The sequence below is a fragment of the Sebastes fasciatus genome, chromosome 5 (genome assembly GCF_043250625.1).
Source record: "Sebastes fasciatus isolate fSebFas1 chromosome 5, fSebFas1.pri, whole genome shotgun sequence".
NCBI lineage: Eukaryota > Metazoa > Chordata > Actinopteri > Perciformes > Sebastidae > Sebastes > Sebastes fasciatus.
Window position 1 is genome coordinate 22,200,196 of NC_133799.1, and position 25,791 is coordinate 22,225,986.

Here is a 25,791-nt window from a genome sequence, read left to right on the forward strand (position 1 = left end):
GCATTTGAAAAATAAAATAAAATGAATCCCAAAGTTTAAAAAAAGAAAATACCACGATGATCCAAAATATAGTAATCTCCTGAATATTTACTGCAGTTTATGTTAATTTAAGACTATATTTATATAAGGCTGCATATAGCAACATTGGTACAACACTGTGATCAAACCTTAAAGCTTTTATTCTGCTGCATGCACTGCAGGGAAATCCATCTAAATTACATAAAACAGTAGACCAGGCTGATGAATTATTACAAGCCAACCATTACATTAAATGTTTTGTTTATTGCTGTTGTGACAAAAGATTTCTTTAAAATGTGTTTTGTCATTTCTGAAGATATTGTGTGGTGGCCTCGTTAACAGGTGGTGCGCAGTCTGTCAGGACCTGTTCCAGAGGCCACCAGCAGAGGGCGCTACAACACAACATTAGTGGTAGTTGAGTGAACTCAAACCAGTGGGGCTATTGTTTCCTAAAAATACAGTTTAAAAATAAATAAATAAATAAATTTCTGCCTCTCCCGTATTTATATATATATTTTTTCTTGTGGGGTAAGATGTGAACAAGCTTAGAAGTAAATTAAGTAAACAACGTTATTTATATTTATGTAACATTTACACAGATTTTATAGAAAACAATGAGTTAGAACAAAATTTCAAAATAATGTGAAGAGGTAGCAAATCCCAGATTTCTAAGTCAAGGAGGACAAAACACTCACATTTCACTTGTTTTTAGAAGTAGAACAATAGAAATACGCTTTGGCACAGAGCCTTCAATTCAGTGATACACACGAGGGCAGCTGGATCCAATTATTTTTTAGAACGATTTGTTTTTAATATCAGCTGGTGCATTAATGAGACGGTTTGACCCCTGAATATTCAACACAGTCTCACGGCAGTTCGTGAAATAGTCACGAAATTAATTCTATTTGATTCGTGTACACAGACACGAATTGCCCTTTTTTTCCTGTGATGCTCAGCATGCCTTTCAACAACATATTTTTTGTGAGTTTTCCTACAAATGTCCAGCAACACGTGACACACATGTGTCAATTACCGCTCCAGTCTTTTCTAAATAAAACTAGTTAGGTTTAGGAAAAGATCACGGTTTTGGGTTAAAATAACACCAGAAGTGGCGTTACGAATATTTCTAACCCCGTTAGAAAGGAAGGCATCCTTTTTTTTCAAAAAGGTTCTTTAGCCTTCTAAATGAAGTTTAACAATTTACAGGTTTTGTGCACAATCATTTGTAATATAACATACCTTGAGCTTGTCTTCCCAGAATAAAACTAAAATGTATTTCATGATTTCTGCTGATATGTAGGAGCTTTGCAACAGGACATAAAGAAGACACTGTCTGATTAAATGGTTCATCTTAATTTGGAAATCAATTTCAACACAAAATGCAATATGTCAGTCCACTAAATCATCAATTCCGGGTCATACAGTTCGCAAATATTATTCTACTTTGTTTAATGTCAAATTTTGTTGAATTCAAACAGTTATGTAATATACTTTCTTGACTTTGTCACAGTTTCATCCATCCCTTGGACACAACTGACATTTAGATTGAAAACAAGTCTAAACATACACTAAAGCTTGAAAATGACTTTATAGACGTACAGGTTAGACTGCGACCTGTTTGCCGTATAACAACAATAAAAGGTCCACATGGACCTCCGGTGCATATTTTTTAACATTAACGGCTAAAGCGCATCACAACAGGAAGCAAACATCTTACTTGTCTACATGTGACGGTGTCTATACATAGAAATGGGGGGTTTGAGATACAATTTCTAGTCACGACAAAAGTATGTTATAATTCCAATTACTGTACAAAGTTAATTTGTCTTCCTATAATGTGTTACAAATTGTTTTAACGTGTGTTGCAAACAGCAGATCTGTGAGAGGAGATTAAATGTGCAAACAAGTAGTCGCAACTTTGACATCTACGCTGATAAGTGACAAACAACTTCTCCTTTTTTTCTGAGAATCTGAGGTGCCAAAGATTTATTTAACACTCACAGAAAAATGTCAGTCACTTCACTCATCTCAGTTTTGCTTTAAATATCTGAAAGACACATAACTGATATGAGTGATATATTTTTACTGGGTGTTGAGGCTTAGTCTCCTGTACTACAACTATTTGTAATACTTGTACTACTACTACTACTACCGCTGCTAAGTTTTTTTCTGGAACGAGGCACGAGGTGAGCACCTGACTTCTAAATGTCTGTGTGGATGAAACATTGAATACTACACAACACATCATAATGCAGCTACAGGTAGGGCAGCAAAATTAATCAACATTTTATTGAAATCGCAATATGGCCTACTGCAATTTTCAAATCGCAGGATGAGGAGGATTTGTTCGAGGTGAAATGTGTGTCAAAATACCATTTTAAATTAAATATTGTCGTGCTGCAGAGGTGTCCTGGCCTAATCATTTTAATATGTTTTTCAATTAAAAATTGTCATACCCTCTTATATCTCAAATCCTATCGCAACTGCAATATCAGTCAAAACAATAACAATTATATATTTTTTTCTAAATCGTGCAGCCCTTGTTGCTACAGTGCAGAAAACAACACAGCAACACACTGCAAAGACAAAACAAATTGATTTACTTCATGAAATACTGGTGTATTACCAAACACTACGGTGTTAAATGCATATCCATCTGCAATACAATACACAAAATATCTCTGTTTGAAACTGACAGCACAGTTGAGACCCCTGTGTGGGCAACCCACGGACACCACAACACTATCAAGATCAAGGGGGGACCAGTCAGATACTTTCCATGTGACAACAGAGGTGGACAGTCTGAGTTAGACAGGAAAGAGTGAGAGAAAGCAGACAAGGGGAGAGGGTAGGACTGAAAGCAACGAGACATTATGAGCCCCCCTCTGCTTGTAAGTGCATCAATCTCATGACGCAGTCTCTAAGGAACAGTTCACAGCTCTAAGTTAGTATATTAATACTGGTCTGGGTGAGAGCGAGGTAACTCTGAATTAGGTCGTAGGCACCTCTGCGGCAGTTCTGCATACAGCAGTTGAAGGTAAGGCCTCAAGCTCATTTTCACATCTAAAGTGGTTATGACCATGTATGTAAACAGCTGATGGATTCAGGGGAGGAAATGGTTTGGGTGTTTGTAACCAGAGAGTTTTTACACATATACTATCATTATATTGTGCTGAACGCAGCACAACAACCCAGCGTTGTATGCTTTGAAATCGTTGGTCAACTCGGTAAACATTTTGGAATCATCAAACATTTCTCATGTTGCCAAAATACAGGAGCAAGTGACCGGGCTTTTCGGTTCATATTTTTGTTATATATATATTATCAAAACAAAATCAATTAATTCAGAATAGATTACCAGAAAATGTTACTCTATTATCTGTCAAGAATTGTTTGAGGAAGAGGAAGTGTTACTAGATAATTCAGAAGGACAGTTTTGGACAGGGCGTGTTTCTACTGTAAAAGTCCTTACAGTAAAATGTTGCTAATGTTTTTATAAATCGACCAAAGCTCGAATCAAGTAACTGAACTTTTGAAATATATATGTAATCAAAACAATCAAATTGTTATGCATGATATGGAAGATCAAAAGATATTACGTTCATGAGAATGGTGCAGACGGACAACCCAAAAACATGCCATCACATAAAAACTCCCAGATGCTAGATAATATGTGTAGGTCTTCATACATTTTATCAAAGCGACACATCTGTGCAAGAAAATGTGGTTTCGAAAGATAACAAATGAGGATGTCCCAAGCCTCTACAGCGGATGCCCGTGCTTTGTTAATTACAGCTAATGAACTTTCAATGAGAGTAATATCCCTAAAATGATTCAATCTTCGATGGAGGCTCAGGGGAGAAGCCATGAGTGTATTATGGTCTTCTTATCGGCAGTTAACGAGCAAATATGATTTTCCTGAGGGCTAACCTGGTGTTATCACTGAGGGCGTAGTCATCATTGAGTAATAATAATAAGCTGTTTAGGAATTGGGAATTCCAGGATATTTTTCAAGCTTAGACCAGAGTTTAGATACAGAAGGGCATCCCCAGAAAACATGAGGGTATGTACCAACAGTATTCTGGCTACTTTGAGTACAGTTTGGACTATCTGTGAGCTATATTTTTAAGCGCCTGTATGGTGTGGCATAACATTTATGCACAAACTTACAGTGAATGAGCTGATGAGTTGGTTTGTGATGAGATAAATATGTTACCCCAAATATTGTCCCAGTCAAGTTCATGGCCTTGTCCCTCGAGGTCACAGTCATTTTTGACTATCTTCCATGTACGTGAGGTAGAAGACGTAAAAAAATACCTTTCAATATATCAATGTCCAACACAACAAAAACATTTTTAAGTTAACATTTTAAGTAAAGTGGTATTTCTTGGCCTGCTATTGTATTGTACTTCATCACACAGGTGTTTCTACTCTTTTGGTCACTAAGTAAGAATTATAAAAGAGGAATTTTTTTATTTTTACAGGATATTTTTGGTCCTGGTTGCACAATACACGTGTACGAAGCCTGAGATTTTGATGGGCTGCAAACACCACATGAGAAACAATGTATTTTTGTTTATAATCGTACCGGCAGCAGCATAATAACAAAGTCCAGTACTGTATAAAGTACCCTCCCACCCCCGGAAAATAGGGCTCCCCCAGTAGCTGCGGTGTAATTCGAACACTGTAATTTACCATGCATATAATGTTTTTTTGAGTAAAATATATCTAACATTGAATGACATCAGATCTAAAATGTGATTCTTTCATTTAGCACATAGATTTCAAAAGTAGCGGATACAGTTTCTGAGTGACAGAGTTGTGAAAAAAGTTAATTTTAAACCGTGAGCAGCAGCCGCGTGTATTCAAACTTAGAGAAACCTAAATTCCTCCTTCTATACTCTATGAAGGTTATTTCACAAGGAGTTCGGCCTACTTGAAATTCCACAACCCATCATATCATACCCATCACCAATGACTCACACCCATCTGACAGACAAGTTACAGTAATGTCTAGAGCTTTCATTACATCACATCTAACATGGATGGTTTTAAGTGCAATCTAGATGTTTCCAAAAAACGAAGTATAAATCACCCTCCTATAGTGGTAACTATGTAAACCACAAGTTTCATCACAATATGATTCTTTGGACGATAATACAATATTTGCTGATATCACAAAGACTGCCACGCTAAGATTTGTATTCGAATTCAATTCAGGGGCCTGTGATAGATATGAGATGATAACATCTGCCCATTTTACTCAATCAGTTACATTTATATCAACTCACTAAAAGCAACTAAAATATGATTTGACAAATTTGATGATCCAGACATTTAAATGAAAAACAATCTATTATTTTTACTAAAAAGAACAAATATAAAGTGGGAATTTCCAAATAAAGGATCGTTGATCATTGACTCAATATATCGATCCAGATCGATGCATCGTTACATCCCTAGTAACTATATATACTCAGTGGCCACTTTATTAGGTACATCTATTTCTCATTATTACATACTACATTCCTGTTTACACCTCTGTGTACATATATTACTTCTCATCATGCATATACATACTACATGTATAGTATTGTTACATTCAGTTTTCCCATCTTCAACAAAATTGCATTACAAATTTACATTACTTTTTTATATTTACTTATGTTTATATGTAATCCCTTTCAACTGCACTATTTAATGTCTTAGATTATCATTTTGCTTTTACATTTACTTGTGTGATTTCCCCTTTTATATAGACATATTTTATGAGCATTGCTGAAGGAACCTAATATTTTCATTGCCAATGACTGCTTTGCTGGAATTGACAAATGACAAGTAAAGCACCTTGAACCTGTACAATCTAATGCATTTCAAAGCAGCAGCTCTGCCATAAATTCCACCTTGACAGTTTTTGTTGGCACTGTCAGGAATGTGTACATTTAATTAAATGTTTATTATTGAGATTGCAGTTTGCAGTGATGTGGTACTGGACTATATAATATTGAGAGGTGTTCCTAATGAGAGGGGCATAATATTAGAAACACCTCTCAATACAATGCATCTATTACACAACCACCACTAACACTAACATACAATTGAATTAACACCTCTATGATAGGCATCACAAAAGTAAACGTTATGGCAGAACAGTTGTAATCAATTGGATTGTACTAGATTGTACAGATGTACGTAATAAGGTGACCACTGAGTGTAGATTATTGGGTATAAGGAGGAATCTTGTACATGACCTCAATATAAAGCACCATCATACAATATATGATGGTAAAAACCACATAATTTAGAAGACTTCAATAAAAGACACTGTCCATCCATCCATTCATACATGATAACATTGACGGCTTAGTACCATACTCTCTGCAAAGACGTGTTTCCTCTTTGCATAACGCCGTAAATACTTTGATTACAGTTTAATTTACACGTATAGTCATCAGTTTAAAAAAGTGAAGGTTTTTATGGTGCTTTCCATTTACTATGTATAAAGTACGGGTAAAACGATGGTGCTATAAGCATTGGCCTTCAAGGAATTTATGCGTCAACGGACAATTCAAGCCAAGAACTGAGGCAAATTCTTTATATTCCCTCAAGAGAGTATTCATTCACTCATATTTCCACAATGGCAGTTTACAAGACACATAAACATCGAGGTGGAAAGCCACAAAATAGGGACTGACCAAATTCTCCTCCTATGGGTATTTTAACAATAGCTGCCAGGGTGCATAGCAACACAACAGCAGATGGTATGGAGTATGAGAAAACGGATAGATGCAAAAAGAAGAAGTTTGATAGTTCCTTACTAAAAAGCAGGCTGGCTATAATTAGTCAATAAGAAACAGGTGCAAATGCAGCAGAGTAGAGTAGAGAGCAGGCTCGGCCTCAAGAGAGAGTTCACTCAGGAACCCTGTCTTTTTTTATTTTCTCTCTCTCTCTCTCTGTTTCCCTGTATGATTATTGTTTTCTCTCTTCCTGCTGTTGCTTATTTTGGGGTTTGCGAGCAGAGTATACAACGCTTAGTAGTCTTTGTGCCACACACAAATATGCAGGTGTGCATGTTCTCACACAGACAAACAAACACACCGGGGCTTCGGGTCTACGTTCCTCACTGGGCACAGGCTTGAATATTTTTAACCTGATGTGCGTTCTCACCATCGCACACAGGGCGCATGGCCCCTTTGAAACTTTTCTTTTGATGCCTCTGTCTCAGCTTGACTGGCACGTCTAAATATGACTGTACGGTCAGTGAATATGCTGAGAAGTTGCTCTAAATGTGAATAACAGAAATACAAAATGAGAACTTGCCAACTAAACAGGACACTGCATGATAATATTTGAGGTAATAGACTGAAGTAATGGTTTGTACTTTGGTTCCTCATGTGGGAAATTCTGAGTGACAGTTTATTTCGCAGCTCATTTATGAGTTGTTGCATGTAGCTGCTTGCATAAAGCAGTGTATGATGTATGAACTTATCCGCTATAGTGCTGTTTGCGAGAATAAGGTGTAGGGGAAACATCAATGAGTTAAAAGGTGTGTGTGTAAGCTCAATGTGTGCATATGATTGCATGCACAGAGGCTGGCAGGGGCTGACTGTGGTTTCAACAGTGTTCATCTTTCTTGCACAGCTTCCCATTAAACCACCAACAAACCCCCGCGAATGAAAGAGACGGTGTTGAAAATATGCTAATTTGTTATTCAAAATATCTTCATGTTTGATTTTACCTCCTGCCTTATGTGACAAAATGGACGAGCCCTTATTACTGACTGCCTTTTCTTCCCCGCAATGTAGAAAAGTGAAGTGAGGCAAGTAGATAAAAGAGATGGAGAAAGGGGGAAGTGGTGACTGGGTGGATAAGTCCATCAAAGAGGAAGATGGGGGGGGGATAAAGTGAGAAACACAAAGCGTTGTTAGACTCAAACTCGACTTAAGAATGGGCTTGATGGTGAAAAACTGTATATACAGTATATCATTTATATATGACAAGCTCAATTAATCACCTCTCCACTCAAGTGAACCAAATGCAACAGCAACTGTCTGGCTACAAAAAACCTTAAAATGCAATTTTGCAACTAGGGCTGTCAAAGTTAACGTGATAATAACTTGTTAACGAAAATTTGTTTTATTGCACTAATTTCTTTAACACATTAACGCAACTTGTGATTTTTAGGTTTGTAGCAGGCTCAGTTTTAGCTGGATACTGGCATCATAAAAAAACAGAAAAAGTAAGGAATCCATTGGTACCAACCATGTCATACCAGCTACTAGGAGGCTAAGTAACACTCCAAACTTACGCAAAATTTTGGCGAAGAAAAACTGACATGGACATTTTCTTAGGGGTCCGTTGACCTCTGACCTCAAGATATGTGAATGTAAATGGGTTCTATGGGTACCCACGAGTCTCCCCTTTAGATACATGCCCACTTTATGATAATCAAATGCTGTTTAGGGCAAGTCATAGTCAAGTCAGCACACTGACACACTGACAGCTGTTGTTGCCTGTTGGGCTGCAGTTTGCCATGTTATGATTTGAGCATATATTTTATGCTAAATTGCTAAATGCAGTACCTGTGAGGGTTTCTGGACAATATTTGTCATTGTTTTGTGCTGTTAATTTATTTCCAATAATAAATATTTACATACATTTGCATCAAAAAAACATATTTGCCCACTCCCATGTTGATAAGAGTATTAAATACTTGACAAATCTCCCTTTAAGCTACATTTTGAACAGATAAAAAATGTGAGATTCATTTGCGATTAATCGCAGATCAGTACATTATCTATTGTTTGCTGCATGAACTTATTGTTGTTAACAACTTTATATAACAGCATATTGATTATCAAACACATTCTTCTTTGTCTGCTTGTTTCCCGTCACATTTCACATGTGGTCTAGATAGGTAGGAGGTGAGGTGTGGTCAGGAAGGGGGTGTTAGGTACGACTGAGTGTGCTGTCGGACCCTCTGCAGCTTTTCGGAGAGATAAACCACATATGCACAGACTTACAGTATTACCGCAACTGGTTTTGTCATAGACTTGCAAGAGGGTCCTTTGGTGCTTTACATGGCTCACACAAACACATAAGTGGATGTAAATTCACAAATCAAGGTAGATATCATAAATATTCCCATAATCTAAGATTCTCTACAGCATTTATCATCTCAGCCCAATCCAATTACATTTTTACAATGACATTCAACACCAACTCAGTCTCAGTAGTTGTATTGTTGCTGCTATAAAAGGTATAGACTTCTCAACATGACTCATTTTTGACATTTTCATTATTTCCCCCCATAGCTAACAGCTGTGTATATCACAGACTCCGGTCATCACTGCATTCACAAATACTACGGTGCTTTCATCGAAGAAAAACCAAGATAAGAAGAGGTAAAACGCATATCAGATAAGGTTATACAAGAATGAAGTACCAGTATTACTCAACCTCCCACACAAGACTAAAAACTCTCCTCTATTCCTCTTGATTTCAGGTCTCAGTTGGTTTTCATTTATTTTTCATCTTCTGTACCATGGAGTCCCTGTTGTCACCTTTTCATGGAGGCCAAGACGGCCATATTTTACAAGTGGAAGAGGAACTGGTACGTAAGGGACCACGTCGCAAAAGGGAGTTCATACCTGAGGAGAAGAAGGACGACCTCTACTGGGAGAAACGTCGGAAGAACAACGAGGCAGCCAAACGGTCACGGGAGAAGAGGAGGATGAGCGACTACGTGCTGGAGACTCATCTCATGGCCCTGAAAGATGAAAATACCAAGCTTAGTACTGAATTAATGGCCATCAAGCTGCGCTTTGGCCTGGTCCACCCTGCAGCCTACGCTGCTCACCAGAGTAACCAACTGCAACACCATGGCCACAGCAGCACCCAGCCCACAAGCACACACCACCAGTCCCTGCAGAGAGACTACTACTGGGGTGGCAGAGACTCCTCTGTTATGCCGAGACACCAACCACCTCACCCTGTCTTCATCCCTGCATATGCCTTCCATACCATGAGAGGCTATTCATATTTGAACACGCCTACAGGCTCTGGCCTCCTCACTCCCCTTGTCCTCCCTCGAAATCTCCTGCCCGTCCATTCACCCCATCCGGGAGCTCCCCTACTGAAGCCTATTCCTACGAGAGCTGCCTCAGATGAGGAGGAGGAGCAGCAGGTTCCAGGGGTGCTGTCCTCGTCCTTCCGTCCTCCACCTCGCAAAATCACCTCCAGAGAAGACAGAAACTACTCTCCAGTAAGACAATACATGTCCGACTGACTGTCCAACACAGAGGGGTGTGTCTACTTGTACAGACTGATTGACTGAGAAACAAATTAAAGAGGACCTATAGAGTGCTACAGGAATGAGTCCTAAAACCTGGAAATGAGTTCACATTTTAGCACTTACGGTTCCCTTGTCTCAAAGTCAAAAGGTTTTTAGTTAGATGCCTGAAATAAGGTCTGTGATTAACACAAGCTTAAGAGATTTTAACATTTTGTTCTACAACATAAAATGCCTCAATACATACCCCACTCGTGAATTTTGAAGCCTTTATGTGTCTTAAAAAAGGCGGTTACTTTACAGCCCTGTGTATACTTGCATTCATGCGACCGTGGTGTAGTTCGTTTATAGTCTATAGCTTTTTACTTCTGGCGATTGTATTAACACTTCAAAAATCATAAAAGTTGTGTTATTTTGTGAAGATTATCTTGCTGAACAAAATGTGTAAGTATCATAAATGTGTGTTTGCCACAAAGCTGCAATAATCCAAAACCCAATGGAAGAATCCCATTGGCTTTTTGTCGAGGGAACCCAAGGCGATGCTAACTTCCTGGTTGGCCTACAAAAATATGTCATCCCTGCAGCACTCTATTATGCTTTTGTGCCTATTCCGTTTCCTTTAGTGTGTTATATACATTTTTTGTCCATGTAAAATGTCTGCAAAGTTAGAAATCCCAAAGTCCACGCCAAAGAGAGTTATTCTCCCCCACAGAAACACTGCTCCTGAACTGCCTGAAACACCTTGCTCGGTGTGAGAAAATAAGAAAAGTAAAGTTTTTTTTGAACATTAAAGCATACAAGTATGCACCTGAAAATCAGCATAATATGTCCTCTTTAATTTCTCTTTACGTACTGTCAAAAATTCCTGCTGACACTGTAACTTTAAGAGCTCTATTTCTGTGAATTAACGGTGCATATTGCATTCAAAGGAGTGGAAACCTCCGCACTACACTTTTCGTGTCACAGCACACGTTGACGGTTCTATGTTGGATGATTATCATTCACGCTACGGCCACATGAAGGACATTTCACCCATAAAAAAGGTAGCAGGTGTTTGAATAGATTCCATTCATGTACAAGGTCACAGTGAGTATCACAAAAATAGAGCTCTGAATCTACTCCAGCTCTTCTCTGTGTGTGCTCTTATATTAAAGTTGAGTAAGTTGGGTAATGAATAAGATAACAGTACTCACTGATCTCAGCTCGCCATTCTTGCTTTAAAGAACTGATAACTATCGAACCACTCTGAGCAGCAAAAACATGACTTATTTTTTACATGTAGGAATGTTTACCACAACTGTGACAGAACTAGATGTATGTCCTATGTCCTTTGTATTTTGTTATTGGATAAACATTACTTGGTGCTAATGCACCTATTCTGTAGTATCTGTTAACCATCAGTTGTAGTATTCTTGGCTAGATTAATGTAAAATCAAGTATTTTCCTCCTTTTTCATACAAATGCAGTTGAAAACATGTGTTAATCCAGATCAAATCTGTTTTAAATTTTAAAAAGATAAACCTGTGGACAATAAAAAAGACATCATGTGTTTTCACCCCAGACTGATATTAGAGTACAATCTCCATCAAAATGGAAACAGAGAAGTATGATGATCTACTTCTTCATTTTTCCCGTGTGGGCAGAAGTAGTCACCTTCCTCCATACTGTGCCATAGTGTGTTTGAATCTTCTAATATTCAAATAAGCTTGGGGGACGACATTGTGTTGAATATATATCACATTAAAAAAAAAAGATTAAAACAATTAAATCTTTAAGTTTCTTCTTCTTTTTTTTTTTTACAAACCTGAAACCCTGCATGGCTAACAAAGGTCAAAAAGCACTCCTCTCTTCCTCCATTACCCAGAAACTGATGTTTAAATCACCATGCTGCTTGCTTCCCTTACAGAGGAAGAAGAGATAAAAGCTGTGTCTGAATACAGAGGCCAGCTGCTATGCTGTGTATAGCCTTGGGGAGACCGAAGGCTTGCTGTCCATGGTCCAGAGAAGTAAAACACTTGCATTAGGTACAGAGACAGTAGCTTACTGCTCTCTTCTTCCAGTTGGCATCTGTTGTTTCTTTCAGTGTATTTGTGAGTCAGCAACACCCCAGGCTATAGGTTGCTGGCTCTTTGCCTGACAGCGCTGATGGTAACATTGCTGCTGGCCAGGCAGACAGCCAGTCCTGCTGGCTCAGAGACAAACTCAAAGAAACAGTCAGTGCCAGTACAGGAACAAGACAGCAGCTGACTACTGAGTAAGTGTTTTTGTGATATAACATTTTCGTTTATGGCCAGATATGCAATAACTTATCAGCTGCTGTGAAGCTAATGAAGCTGTTTATAGCAGCAGGTACTTAAAAGTGCCCATAAGCAGATCCATGATACACTGGAGATAGGGGTAAATTGAGAAACAAGTTAAACAGTTTATAATTTCCTCTCCATTATGTATTTTATATTGGTGTGAAAACATCTCCTTCAAACAATTTATTCAAGTTTCAGAATTTTGGCATCAACTTTGTAGCAGAGTATCAGTTCTCGTGACATCCCTAAGGCATATTGAAAGAAGGAAAGAATTATCGCTTACTGTTTGTAAACACAATATTCAAAGTTGGGCCCTCCTTTCCCCTTTTATATAACAACACCAGAAGCGCACATCCCCTGACCGCAGTTGCCAGAACACAGCCCCGTTTACCACCTGCAGTATCACATACGGTAGCAGAAGTTAAAGCCAACCCCAGATTCACTCTGGTTTTGGAAAAAGCTTTGTCCGCTTGGCATTTTGCATTGCTATATTTGTGTTTTTTTCAGCACTGTGTCCACCGTGCGTGGGGGCTACCCAACCAGTACCCAAAGGCTGATGGCCAAAAAAGTCCTGAACACAGCAAAATAAGAAAATAGAGGCAGAACGTACAGTAGGGTCTCTGCAGACACAGACACCGCCAAACACTTCTAGTGGGTCAAAAGTGATGATGATTGAGAGGGATTATTTTTGTATGACTATACATTGTTATTTAGGAAAATCCTACATAGCATACCTTTACATTTTCTTTTTGTTCATTTATCTTAATCCTTTGACTAATCCCAATTCAAACAATCTAAAAAGAATTTGACTACTAACAATGGGAATACTCAGAGCAAGTATTATGGAAATCTTTTCAAATAGACTATGCACAAGTACTGGTTATTTGAGTCCATAAATTAATACTGTGTTCCTTAGAAATAGTACATTGTGTCCTTATATTATCTAATTCATTTGTTAAAGCTAATTTAGTAAGGTTATATTAGCAGTAGAAACTGAAGGTACAGGTTGTTGATGTTAGTCTAGGCCAGGGGTCAGCAACCTTTACTATCAAAAGAGCCATTTTAGGCAAAATAATAATAAAAAAAAATCTGTCTGGAGCCGCAAAACATTTGAGCATTGTGATGAAGGTAACACAGTTTATAGTCTCAGTATATAGTATATAAGTCTAATGCACTGAGGGCCAACGTGCAAATGTGCAACGGAGGATTAGGGTCACATTGAGGGAAAAATAATCTGAGATTTCCCGAATAAAGTCATAACTTTACGAGAAAAAAAGTCGTAATATTACGAGGATAAAGTCATAACTTTATGTGAATTGTTTTTTTTTATATTACGAGAATGAAGTAATAACTTTACGAGAAAAAAGAAAATAACTCGTAAAATTACTACTTTATAATATTGACTTTATTCTCATAATACTACGACTTTTTTCTCTTAAACTTATGACTTTTTTCTCGTTATATTATGACTTTATTCTCGAAATCTCAGATTTATTTATTTTTCCTCAATGTGGCCCTTATACTCTGTCGTACTGTCGTACCATAGACCTACAACAATGATAAATAAAAATGAAAATGTAAATGAAAAACAGTTATTCATTTCCATTTTTATAAATCCACAGGGAGCCACTGGAGAGGAGCTAAAGAGCTGCATGTGGCTGACCCCTGCTTTAGGCAGATAACTGTAGGAACACCATGAGTGACAGCTTGCTAGCAGTTATGTTGTAAAATACAGGTGCCCTCAAACAATCTATATTAAGCCATTACATTCAGTATGTTTCTCCTTCATCCCCTTAACTTTTTTCCTCATACAGTTTTCAGTGAATGTATTTGTCTTGTTTTGTAGGTTAGAACAGCTAGCATGAAGTACTTCACAGTAACATGAAGTACTTCACAGTAGCATGAAGTACTTCACAGTAGCATAAAGTACTTCACAGTAGTATAAAGTACTTCACAGTAGCATAAAGTTCTTCACAGTAGCATAAAGTACTTCACAGTAGCATAAAGTACTTCACAGTAATATAAAGTACTTCACAGTAGCATGAAGTACTTCACAGTAGCATAAAGTACTTCACAGTAGTATAAAGTACTTCACAGTAGCATAAAGTTCTTCACAGTAGCATAAAGTACTTCACAGTAGCATAAAGTACTTCACAGTAATATAAAGTACTTCACAGTAGCATAAAGTACTTCACAGTAATATAAAGTACTTCACAGTAGCATAAAGTTCTTCACAGTAGCATAAAGTACTTCACAGTAGCATAAAGTACTTCACAGTAGCATAAAGTTCTTCACAGTAGCATAAAGTACTTCACAGTAGCATAAAGTACTTCACAGTAGCATAAAGTACTTCACAGTAATATAAAGTACATCACAGTAGCATAAAGTTCTTCACAGTAGCATAAAGTACTTCACAGTAGCATAAAGTACTTCACAGTAATATAAAGTACTTCACAGTAGCATAAAGTACTTCACAGTAATATAAAGTACTTCACAGTAGCATAAAGTTCTTCACAGTAGCATAAAGTACTTCACAGTAGCATAAAGTACTTCACAGTAGCATAAAGTACTTCACAGTAATATAAAGTACTTCACAGTAGCATAAAGTTCTTCACAGTAGCATAAAGTACTTCACAGTAGCATAAAGTACTTCACAGTAATATAAAGTACTTCACAGTAGCATAAAGTTCTTCACAGTAGCATAAAGTACTTCACAGTAATATAAAGTACTTCACAGTAGCATAAAGTTCTTCACAGTAGCATAAAGTTCTTCACAGTAGCATAAAGTACTTCACAGTAGCATAAAGTTCTTCACAGTAGCATAAAGTACTTCACAGTAGTATAAAGTACTTCACAGTAGTATAAAGTTCTTCACAGTAGCATAAAGTACTTCACAGTAATATAAAGTACTTCACAGTAGCATAAAGTTCTTCACAGTAGCATAAAGTACTTCACAGTAATATAAAGTACTTCACAGTAGCATAAAGTTCTTCACAGTAGCATAAAGTTCTTCACAGTAGCATAAAGTACTTCACAGTAGCATAAAGTTCTTCACAGTAGCATAAAGTACTTCACAGTAGTATAAAGTACTTCACAGTAGTATAAAGTTCTTCACAGTAGCATAAAGTACTTCACAGTAATATAAAGTACTTCACAGTAGCATAAAGTTCTTCACAGTAGCATAAAGTACTTCACAGTAATATAAAGTACTTCACAGTAGCATGAAGTTCTTCACAGTAGCATAAAGTTCTTCACAGTAGCATAAAGTACTTCACAGTAGCATAAAGTACTTCACAGTAGCATAAAGTTCTTCACAGTAGCATAAAGTTCTTCACAGTAGCATAAAGTACTTCACAGTAGTATAAAGTACTTCACAGTAGCATAAAGTACTTCACAGTAATATAAAGTACTTCACAGTAGCATGAAGTACTTCACAGTAGCATAAAGTACTTCACAGTAGTATAAAGTACTTCACAATAGCATAAAGTTCTTCACAGTAGCATAAAGTACTTCACAGTAGTATAAAGTACTTCACAGTAGTATAAAGTTCTTCACAGTAGCATAAAGTACTTCACAGTAATATAAAGTACTTCACAGTAGCATAAAGTTCTTCACAGTAGCATAAAGTACTTCACAGTAGCATGAAGTTCTTCACAGTAGCATAAAGTTCTTCACAGTAGCATAAAGTACTTCACAGTAGTATAAAGTACTTCACAGTAGCATAAAGTTCTTCACAGTAGCATAAAGTTCTTCACAGTAGCATAAAGTTCTTCACAGTAGCATAAAGTACTTCACAGTAGTATAAAGTACTTCACAGTAGCATAAAGTACTTCACAGTAGCATAAAGTTCTTCACAGTAGCATAAAGTACTTCACAGTAATATAAAGTTCTTCACAGTAGCATAAAGTACTTCACAGTAGTATAAAGTTCTTCACAGTAGCATAAAGTACTTCACAGTAGCATGAAGTTCTTCACAGTAGCATAAAGTACTTCACAGTAATATAAAGTTCTTCACAGTAATATAAAGTACTTCACAGTAGCATGAAGTACTTCACAGTAGCATAAAGTACTTCACAGTAGCATGAAGTTCTTCACAGTAGCATAAAGTACTTCACAGTAATATAAAGTTCTTCACAGTAATATAAAGTACTTCACAGTAGCATGAAGTACTTCACAGTAGTATAAAGTACTTCACAGTAGCATGAAGTACTTCACAGTGCTAACATCTGGAGCAGGTTTGCTAGCTCAGAAACAAACATTTCATCTTCTTCATACAAAATGTTGTAATTATGTCAGTGCCAGATATACTTACAAGTGGTGTATGTTGGTCTTTCACTGTGAACATTAAAAAAATAGGTTTTGGTGTCTTTGTTTGGAGCCTGTGAACTGCTGCTGTGTCTAGCTTGGGAGGAGAAGGGAGGCTATTTTGATTACTTCTTCTTCGTTGTTTTTTAGTAGCAGTTTGCCTCAATGTTAATTTATAAGCTACTCAAGTGGAATAATATCAACAACAAAACCCTTTATGTCCAAACCAACAAATGGGCACTCTGTAGTTTGTGCATACAACTTGTTATCAATTATTTACATATACAGCTGCCTTCCTTAGTGTTGCCTCACAAGAAATAACCAGAAAGGAGAGTCGAGTAGCCTACCAGTCGTTTTTAACGGGTTGTCTGTGAAGGACAAGAACAGTCTAAATAGTATAGTAAAAGTGTGCTCCAAGATTAGTGGAGTTCAGCAGAAGGACTTTGACACAATTTGGGAGAAACAGCTAGCTGAGAAAGCAAAAAAAAATTATCAGCCAACTAGATCACATTCTTTCGGCTGAATTCTCTCTGATGCCTTCAGGCCGACGTTATAATGTGCCCTTAAGGAGAACAAATCGTTACTCCAAGTCCTTTATCCCTTCTGCTGTTAAGCTGCTGAACACAGACCATACCCATTTTATATGACTGTTATTTAGAGGAACTTTAAGATATGTTGTTCTTATATATTGTTTCTTTTTTTGGGGTCTTTTATTGCTATAATCCTATGTATTTATATGGTTCTTATTGTATCTTGTCCTTCCAACTGCCCCATGCCTTTAATATTATAATATATTATAATATAATATATATTTATTTATTGCACATACTACATTTATTTATTGGACTGCATACACTATGTTCACCCATTCACTATTATTGTTTTTATAATTTTTGTACACCTTTACCTCTCCTGTGTTTCACTCTGTTTGCTGATGTTGCTGCTTTGACACCTGAATTTCCCTCCGGGGATTAATAAAGGTTCATCTTATCTTATTTTATCTTATATGTTTCCTTTGACTTAACTAATTATTGGTTGTCTGTTGTATGTATGTATAGATATATGGACTGGGAATGCTACAAATGAATTGCCCTCTTGGGGATAAATAAAGTTATCTGAACTGAACTGAACAACAAGCATTATTAAACTTCTCTGAGAATCAACAGTAAAATAAAACATCAATATTCAATCAGTTTTTTAAGCAAAGATTGTTCTCATCTGAAGACTTCAGCAGTGTGTTATTGCACTCACCTGTCTGACTTCCACAATCTGCATCCATCCATGTTCAACTTCTTTACTCAGTCATTCTCTTAGCATAATATAATCAGTCCAACTGAGTCTCTCTAGTCCCAGTGCACTCCTCAACTTCAAAACGTTTTGAATATCAAGAATTAACAAGTTTTAAACAGCAGAAAGTCCTCACACACCTCAAGGCACGTCATTAGCATGTTAGCAATTAGCATGTTAGCCACACCCAGTGCCCCTAGGCCTACAGGTCACGGTCGTCATGGTGACGGACCGTTGGTGTGTCACTTAACTGCTCCCGATGGTGCATTACAATCTAAAGTCATTAAGATAGATTACTTAACTATGTCGTGATACAATAACGCTAATAATAATAATAACCGCATCCCTTATGCTAATTCATTTGCTCATATTTTTCTCAAAATGCTAGCCCGCGTATGCCGGTTTCATGAACACAAAACATTAACGTAGGCTCATTTCCGGTGTTACGTCGAAGTCTGTCCCCAATGTCAAATAGTGTTTCCTGTTAAAGTTTTTTTTTTTTTATTGAACAAATTCAAATTTACAAACAACGTGGCTCATAGATCATTGCATTAGAGTAAAAGGACAAGGTGCATACAGAACAAGAACAAATAAAATATGTAAAATTATACATGAAAATAATAATAAATTAAATTAAGGGCTATGGCTGTACCTGTAATTCATATTCTTCTATTATACTAAGAAATGTCAATGCATTTTTGTTTTTCATGACTTTAAGGGCTTTTATGTAAGAAAGAAAGTCTGAATGAAACACATTAAACCTAGATTTCACTTTCATATACTTGGATTTGTGCAAATAAAATTTTCCGAGAATATGAATGTTATTCACCAGAAAGTCATCTTTGTTATTGTCAATGACAAGACCATAAACAATGTCCTTTTGAGAGAAGTTTCCCAGATGAGAAACTTTTGGGAAAAGCCAGTCATGTATATCAAGCCATAAAGCTCCAGAATACATACAATGAAAAAATAAATGATCAGTAGTTACAGTATCATCACAAAATACACAGTTATTGGTTTCAATTCCAAATCGTTGTCGCAACAAATCACTGGATGGATACACTCCGTTTAATATTTTAAAATGGATTTCTTTTGCTTTGGGAGTTATGGGGAATTTTAGATATTTAGTTCGTAACATGTGAATAGTTTCTTTCTGATAGATTTGTGAAATTGAGTTTCTGTAAGATACTATAGGGTATGAGATGTGATTAAACATATTTCTAATTGTTTTGTTTGGGATTTTGATTTCACTAAAGTCACAGCCACCAACTAAAAGTTGTGGGAGACGAGGTGTGATAGGAGTAGGATTTGTTAAAATTCCTTTAATCAAGCATATAATATAGTTGGGGATGGCTTTAGTTATGGATTTAAATATGTCACAATTGCCAATTAAATTATATCTAAGACAGAAATTCTCATACGACATGATACAGCCACTACTATCAACTAAGTGAGTCACCGACCAAATTCCTTTATCCATCCAGTCCTTGTTAAACAAAGATTTGTTTTTAACTGTTTCCTGTTTAAGTGATAGCGCCCCCCTCGCAGCTTCTTCTCTGCTGGTTTATCTCCTTTCTTCTGTTCCTTTCTCTCACAGTTTATCAGGACTTTTTCATTTGATTTTTGTTTTTATTTTGTAACGGATGCAACTTGAAATATAGCAAAGAACAATAGGCCTACTTGTGATTATTATTAGGCTATTTAGCCTAAGTAAAATTACAGATTTTTAAAAATATTCAAAAAAGTACATAGGCCTACACAAAAATGATTTTGTTACAGTAACAAGTGTAGATATAATTCTTCCAACCCTGTATGTAACCATAAAATAACATCTCCATATCCCTGTACAGACATGGTTTAATCTGATCTTATCCTGTTTTTATAGGCCAACTTAACCATATAAGACAACATATATGATTCTAAATAATAAAATCACCAGGATGGTAAAATACTATTAATACAAAGATGATTTAAACACAGTTGAAATCCCTCTCGGTGAACTACCTCAGTTCAGACAGACTCCCTAAGGGCTACATTGCCCAGAGCAATCAGCCCTCGGCATTATATTCCTTCTTAACAGAATTATAATGTGAAGCCATGGCAGTCATCCAGTGTCGTTTCTATTAAAAAGACAATCATATCTACTTACAGACATATCCAAATTTCCCCTAGGGAACCAAAAGGGCTATAGAGCAGGCCCTGGACAGACATGAAAATAACAGATCTAAATGATCATTTGTTAAAAGGCTGCTACAGGTTTTAACCTATTTTCAACCAAAATGCTTCTTGGTCCCTCTTTATTCCCACTATTTTTATTTCTGTTAAAACATGATGGTTGGAAATCTTTAAAATATTTTCTTTTGAACATAAATTTGTGACTTTGAAGCATGGAAATGAATCCAGTCTCGATGGTACATTGTCATTTGTCCTCTATATCTAAACATGGATACCTACTTGGTCTTACATTTAGTTTCTCTTTCACCCTTTTGCAGCCTCTCCATCAACAACAAGCTAATGTGGTAGCTGACACACCTCACCAGTCACCACTGAACCTTCTGGGTTGAAACGAATTACTCACGAAGTTCAGAAAACCAAAACTAAACTTTGGTTTAAAAGGTCTAAAATGCAAATTCAAGAGATGAATTACATGACATTTAAGTCACCCAAGTGATCCTGGCACAGTGCAGTCATAATGACACAATGAAATGATGATGATTACATGTAAATGACTGCAGCTTATCAACCGGGAGGCAGACACCGTCTCTACATTTAAGAGTAGGCTAAAGACTTTCCTCTTTGATAACGCTTATACTTAAGCTGCTATAGGCATAGACTGCTGGGGGACTTCCTATGACACACTGTCATAAGGAACTTCCTATGACACACTGAGCTCCCCTCTCCTTCTGTATATACTCATGTCCCATGTCCATGTTGTTACTAACTTCATTCCTTCCCGGGAGTCCTTGTGCCTCCTTGTCTCGCAGCTAACCGTGGAGCGGGGTCACACCTGGAGTGAGGTCATACCTGGAGCGGGATCACACCAGGGAGCGAGGTTATACCTGGAGCATGGGTACACTTGGAGCAGGGTTTCACCTGGATCTTGGTGGTCTCCGGTATTGTGGCTGCATCTGCTGCCGCGTCGGTGCCTGCTTGACACCAACTGCTACCATCCCTAATTAACTACGTCTGTACGAGGGACTACCAATGCTAACGAGGGATTTCCAACACCTAATGACAATGTGGCAGCCTGGAGAATAACACTTCTCAATCACTGCCAAAGACATCAAGAGCTCCCAGCAAGCATGCTGATGCTGCAGGAACCAATGCACGGGCATCGATCGCAGGGACGTCCCACACCAATACACATGGACGTACTGAGGAGAGATGCTGGACAGTGCTGGCTTTCCGATAGTTGTATTATCACTCTTTCCATCCACCACTATTGGTTTTGTGTTATCAGCCCTACTTGTATTAGCTATTACAGCTGCTAGACTGCTATTGTGGCTGCTTCTATATCTCTCTCTCTCTCTCTCACTCTATCTATCTGTCCCCCCAGCCGGTCTCGGCAGATGGCCGCCCGCCCTGCGCCCGGTTCTGCTCCAGGTTTCTTCCCAGTAATCGGGGAGTTTTTCCTGGCCACAGTGCGCTTGGTGGATCCTGTTGGGTCTCAAAACTATGGTGTACGGTCATAGACCTGCTCTACATATAAAGCGTCTTGAGATAACTTCTGTTGTGATTTGACGCTATACAAAAATAAATTGATTTGATTTGATTTGATCAACATGTCCTGATGAAAAGATGTGTGCACAGCCTTTGCAGGTGAATTGTTTGTGCGGCAACTGCTGCTAACCGCCACGTTTCAACACCACGGTAACACAAAATGTGTGATTTCTACCCACACACACGCAAACAAACTTTATACACACATTGAGTTACATCATTTCAATCACCCATCAATGTTCCCATCACATAAGCTTGAAATAGCTTTGGTGAAGCAGAAGTAGAGCGCCTGTGCATTCTGACATCATTTCCTCTCTTAACCGAATGAAAGCGATACTTGAGGAGAGGGTTTCAGAGGCGTGTGCACTCTACCGCTGCCGTCTGCTCCAAGTAAATGAAATAAATGATAAAATGGATAAAATGCAGTTGCAATTTCACAGTCTGACGGTGGTGCCTAATGCGCTGTTGATGACACATCTTTCATCTGAAATTGTTGGTGACGCACGTTAATTCCTCTTCAGAGAGATCACCTCCTCTGCCTAGACAGCCACAGTCAACTGTGAACAAAGGGGTGTGGGGGTGTGGGGTGTGGGGGGGGGGGGTTTCAGGTGTATTACTTGGAAGAGTACTCACAAACTGAAATCATCCACAGTGATTTTATAGCAAAGAAATAAATGAATTTCCCGATCAAATGCCATTTCAGTTTTGCTGAAGGTCAAGGAACCTGGTGTCTTCACAGGAAGTTAAGAACAGTGAAATGCACATTACTATACAACACAGCATATGCATGTATATTAACTAGGACTGTCAAAGTTGTAGTGGGCTCAGTTTTAAGGCTAGAGTGAAGATACTGGTATCATATGAAACTAGAAAACTTAAGGAATCCATTGGTACCAACCATGTCATAATAGGAGGCTAAATAACGCTCCAAACTTGCGCTAAATTTTGGCGAGGAAAAACTGGCAATGGCTATTTTCAAAGGAGTCCTTTGACCTCTGACCTCAAGATGTGTGAATGAAAATGGGTTCTATGGGCACCCACGAGTCTCCCCTTTACATGCATACCCACTTTATGATAATCACATGCAGTTTGGATGCAGAAAAATGGGAAATGGTTTATTTTCACTATTTATTTCACTATAGAAGTGAGCCCAATGTGTGTTATGGTGCCTTCAAATGAAACTCATGAACTCGTGTTTACAACATGGGAAGTCGTGTCCACAATATGTTTGGCGTTGAAGTGGTTAACTCGTATTAACGTTACTGTCGGTGTCCAGAAGCCACAGCGGCGAACAATTAAGCAAGCTAGCAAGCGGGTAACATAGCGCAGGAAATGCAAACGCATAATGACAGAGGAAAAAGATGAGGTCGTTGGGAATATCAACATTTTCCTCAGACATATTATAAAATTACCAAGAAAAACAATATACAACTTAAATTACAATATACGAACTTATTATGCGCCGAAAAATTAACTTCTATGGCCTCTGCCATTTCTGACGTCAACAAACACGTCTTAAGTTGTGAACTGTGAGCTTTCAGAAACTTTCCACTTACGATGTCGTGAATACGACAAGAGGGGTGTTTTCCTATGGACTCTTCTCGTGAACACGGTAAACACGACCCCATTTGAAGGCACCATAACAGTCCTAAGAGTGACTATTCTGATCATAGTTTTCACTTCCTTCACGGTTATCTCCTCAACTGTAGTCGACAACTATAGAATGCTGGTCTTAATCATATCCAACAAAACAAAATCATTTCAGATGTAGTTCCCTGAAGAGAAATCTTATCAAATGGGGGTCCGTGACCAAATGTGTATCAATTTAGGGGTCCTTGACACAGAAAAGGCTAAGAACGACTGCTCTAAACCAACTCACCCTCTCAGTCACTCAGTTAAAAAGCAGTTTTCAGGAGATTATAAAATCATAAAATACAAACATTTCTTTTCAGATATTTGCCCCAATTTCAAAATATTTTAGACATTTTGTAAGTGGTGAACGAGAGGAGTTATAATCTTTTGCTGTCAGCGTACAGAATTATAGGAGAAACCTGAATAAATGAGCGGAGAATCACAGACATCCTATCATGTATAAAAATGCAGAGCAGATCCAGATAACTTTGATTTTTTTGGATCAAGAAGGTAAAGATCTAAGTGACTCAATACAAAGTCAAACGCATATTTGAGAGATCAGAGTTGCTAAAACCATGCTGGTCTAGATGTGTGTGGGAAAAAGTGATATAGTCAGATGAGTCATTCGTGGGTGAGTGGGTGCAAGCGTGACGAACACCAAGCGAGAGCGGTTCAGGCGTGAATGCTTGACCCCCGCAGCGAGGGGCGTCTTCCTGGCATGATTCAGATCCACTTCTGAGAGGGTCGCTGCAGATCAATAGACAGTTACTCTGAGTGATCACCTTTATCCTTTGATGAAACATTTCTGAGAGGTCTGTACGGCAACACCAGCACCCACAGGGTTGACGCTGAATGGTTTGATGAGCATGATGAATGAATCATGCTGTGGCTAACTGAACCCTTACGGGAGATTTTGGATTGATGTGTTAGACAGAATTTTTTTTCCCCTAAATGAGGGAAAATCTTTTGGAAGAATGATGTTCAACCCTCCAGTAGAGTTCCTGATCGGTGCCGAGAATCATTGAAGCTTTTTGCAAAGACACGTTTGTCAATGCAGAACTTCATGGCCTGTTTAACTCACCTTTGTGCAAAAGAACATACTTTAGAGAGCTAATCTAGACATGTTTTAAGTAGGGCTGTCAAAGTTAACGAGATAATAAAGAAAATTCGTTTTAACGCCACTAATTTCTTTAACGCATTAACGCAACTTGCAATTTTTTATGTTGTAGCGGGCTCAGTTTTAAAGCTAGAGTGAAGATACGGAGGTTAAATAACACTCTAAACTTACACAGGAAAAACTGGCAAGGCCATACCTCTGACCTCAAGATATGTGAGTGAAAATGGGTTCTCTAGGTACCCACGAGTCTCCCCTTTACAAACATGCCCACTTCATGATAATCACATGTAGTTTGGGGCAAATCATAGTCAAGTCAGCACACTGACACACTGACAGCTGTTGTTGCCATGTTATGATTTGAGCATATTGTTTTATGCTAAATGCAGTACCTGTGAGGGTTTCTGGACAATATTTGTCATTGTTTTGTGTTGTTAATTGATTTCCAATAATAAATATATACATACATCTGCATAAAGCAGCATATTTGCCCACTCCCATGTGGATAACAGTATTAAATACTTGACAAATCTCCCTTTTAGGTACATTTTGAAGAGATAAAAAATGTTCGATTAATTTGCGATTAAATAGTTTAATCGATTGACAGCCCTAGTTTTAAGAGATATAAAAGAACCCTGCTTGAAATAATAATTTGTGTCTAATATGTTTTTCCATGTCTCCCCTCATTGATGAATATGCAAATGAATGTTAAATTTAAAGTTTAACTACTGGACCGTGATGTCGATTCTGTCCTTTCTCAGTATGCAAATTGAGGTTTCAAGTTTCCACATCACACGTACAGTAAGTGCGTTGCATTACAATTTTCATACAAACTAGTTGTGATACATCATTCTGCACAGTGAAGGTTGAACATCCATGTGAAGCAAAACACATTTTTGAGTGGAGGGACTTTAAAATATTATATAATTGGAGCAAATTTAGATAAATTTAAGGTCACTGAACATCTTCCTGTTGCTCTGTACTTCCTCCTTGAGGTGTTCTTGAAGTGCGTGTACCAGTTTTTACTTGTCTTTAGTGCAGCATGAATTCACTTCACCCACTGAATGACAAGTTACACTGATCACAAAAGATTCAGTCATTAAAGATTCAACAGTCGGGATCAA

General features: G+C 37.7%; 2 protein-coding genes across 5 annotated transcripts in view; one reads left to right on the forward strand and one right to left on the reverse strand.

The window, feature by feature from the left end:
- Nucleotides 1-9,790, reverse strand: part of atp8b3 (ATPase phospholipid transporting 8B3) — a 62,266-nt gene extending 52,476 nt beyond the window's left edge. For 2 of the 3 annotated variants that reach the window (XM_074635806.1, XM_074635808.1), the window contains exon 1: nucleotides 9,669-9,790. The gene's annotated coding sequence lies outside the window, so the exon portion shown is untranslated. The remainder of the gene's footprint in view (nucleotides 1-9,668) is intronic. The other variant, XM_074635807.1, reaches the window with a different exon arrangement.
- On the forward strand, nucleotides 2,806-11,864 carry nfil3-4 (nuclear factor, interleukin 3 regulated, member 4). Of its 2 annotated transcripts, XM_074635810.1 has the most exons (3): nucleotides 2,807-3,055; nucleotides 9,333-9,422; nucleotides 9,524-11,864. In XM_074635810.1, the coding sequence occupies exon 3, from the start codon at nucleotides 9,563-9,565 to the stop codon at nucleotides 10,304-10,306; it is 744 nt and encodes a 247-aa protein (XP_074491911.1). In that variant the 5' UTR covers nucleotides 2,807-3,055; nucleotides 9,333-9,422; nucleotides 9,524-9,562; the 3' UTR covers nucleotides 10,307-11,864. The 2 variants fall into 2 exon arrangements, with proteins under 2 accessions (XP_074491912.1, XP_074491911.1); XM_074635811.1 differs by lacking the exon at nucleotides 9,333-9,422 and having other exon boundaries at nucleotides 2,806-3,055.
- Nucleotides 11,865-25,791: the final 13,927 nt, after the last annotated feature.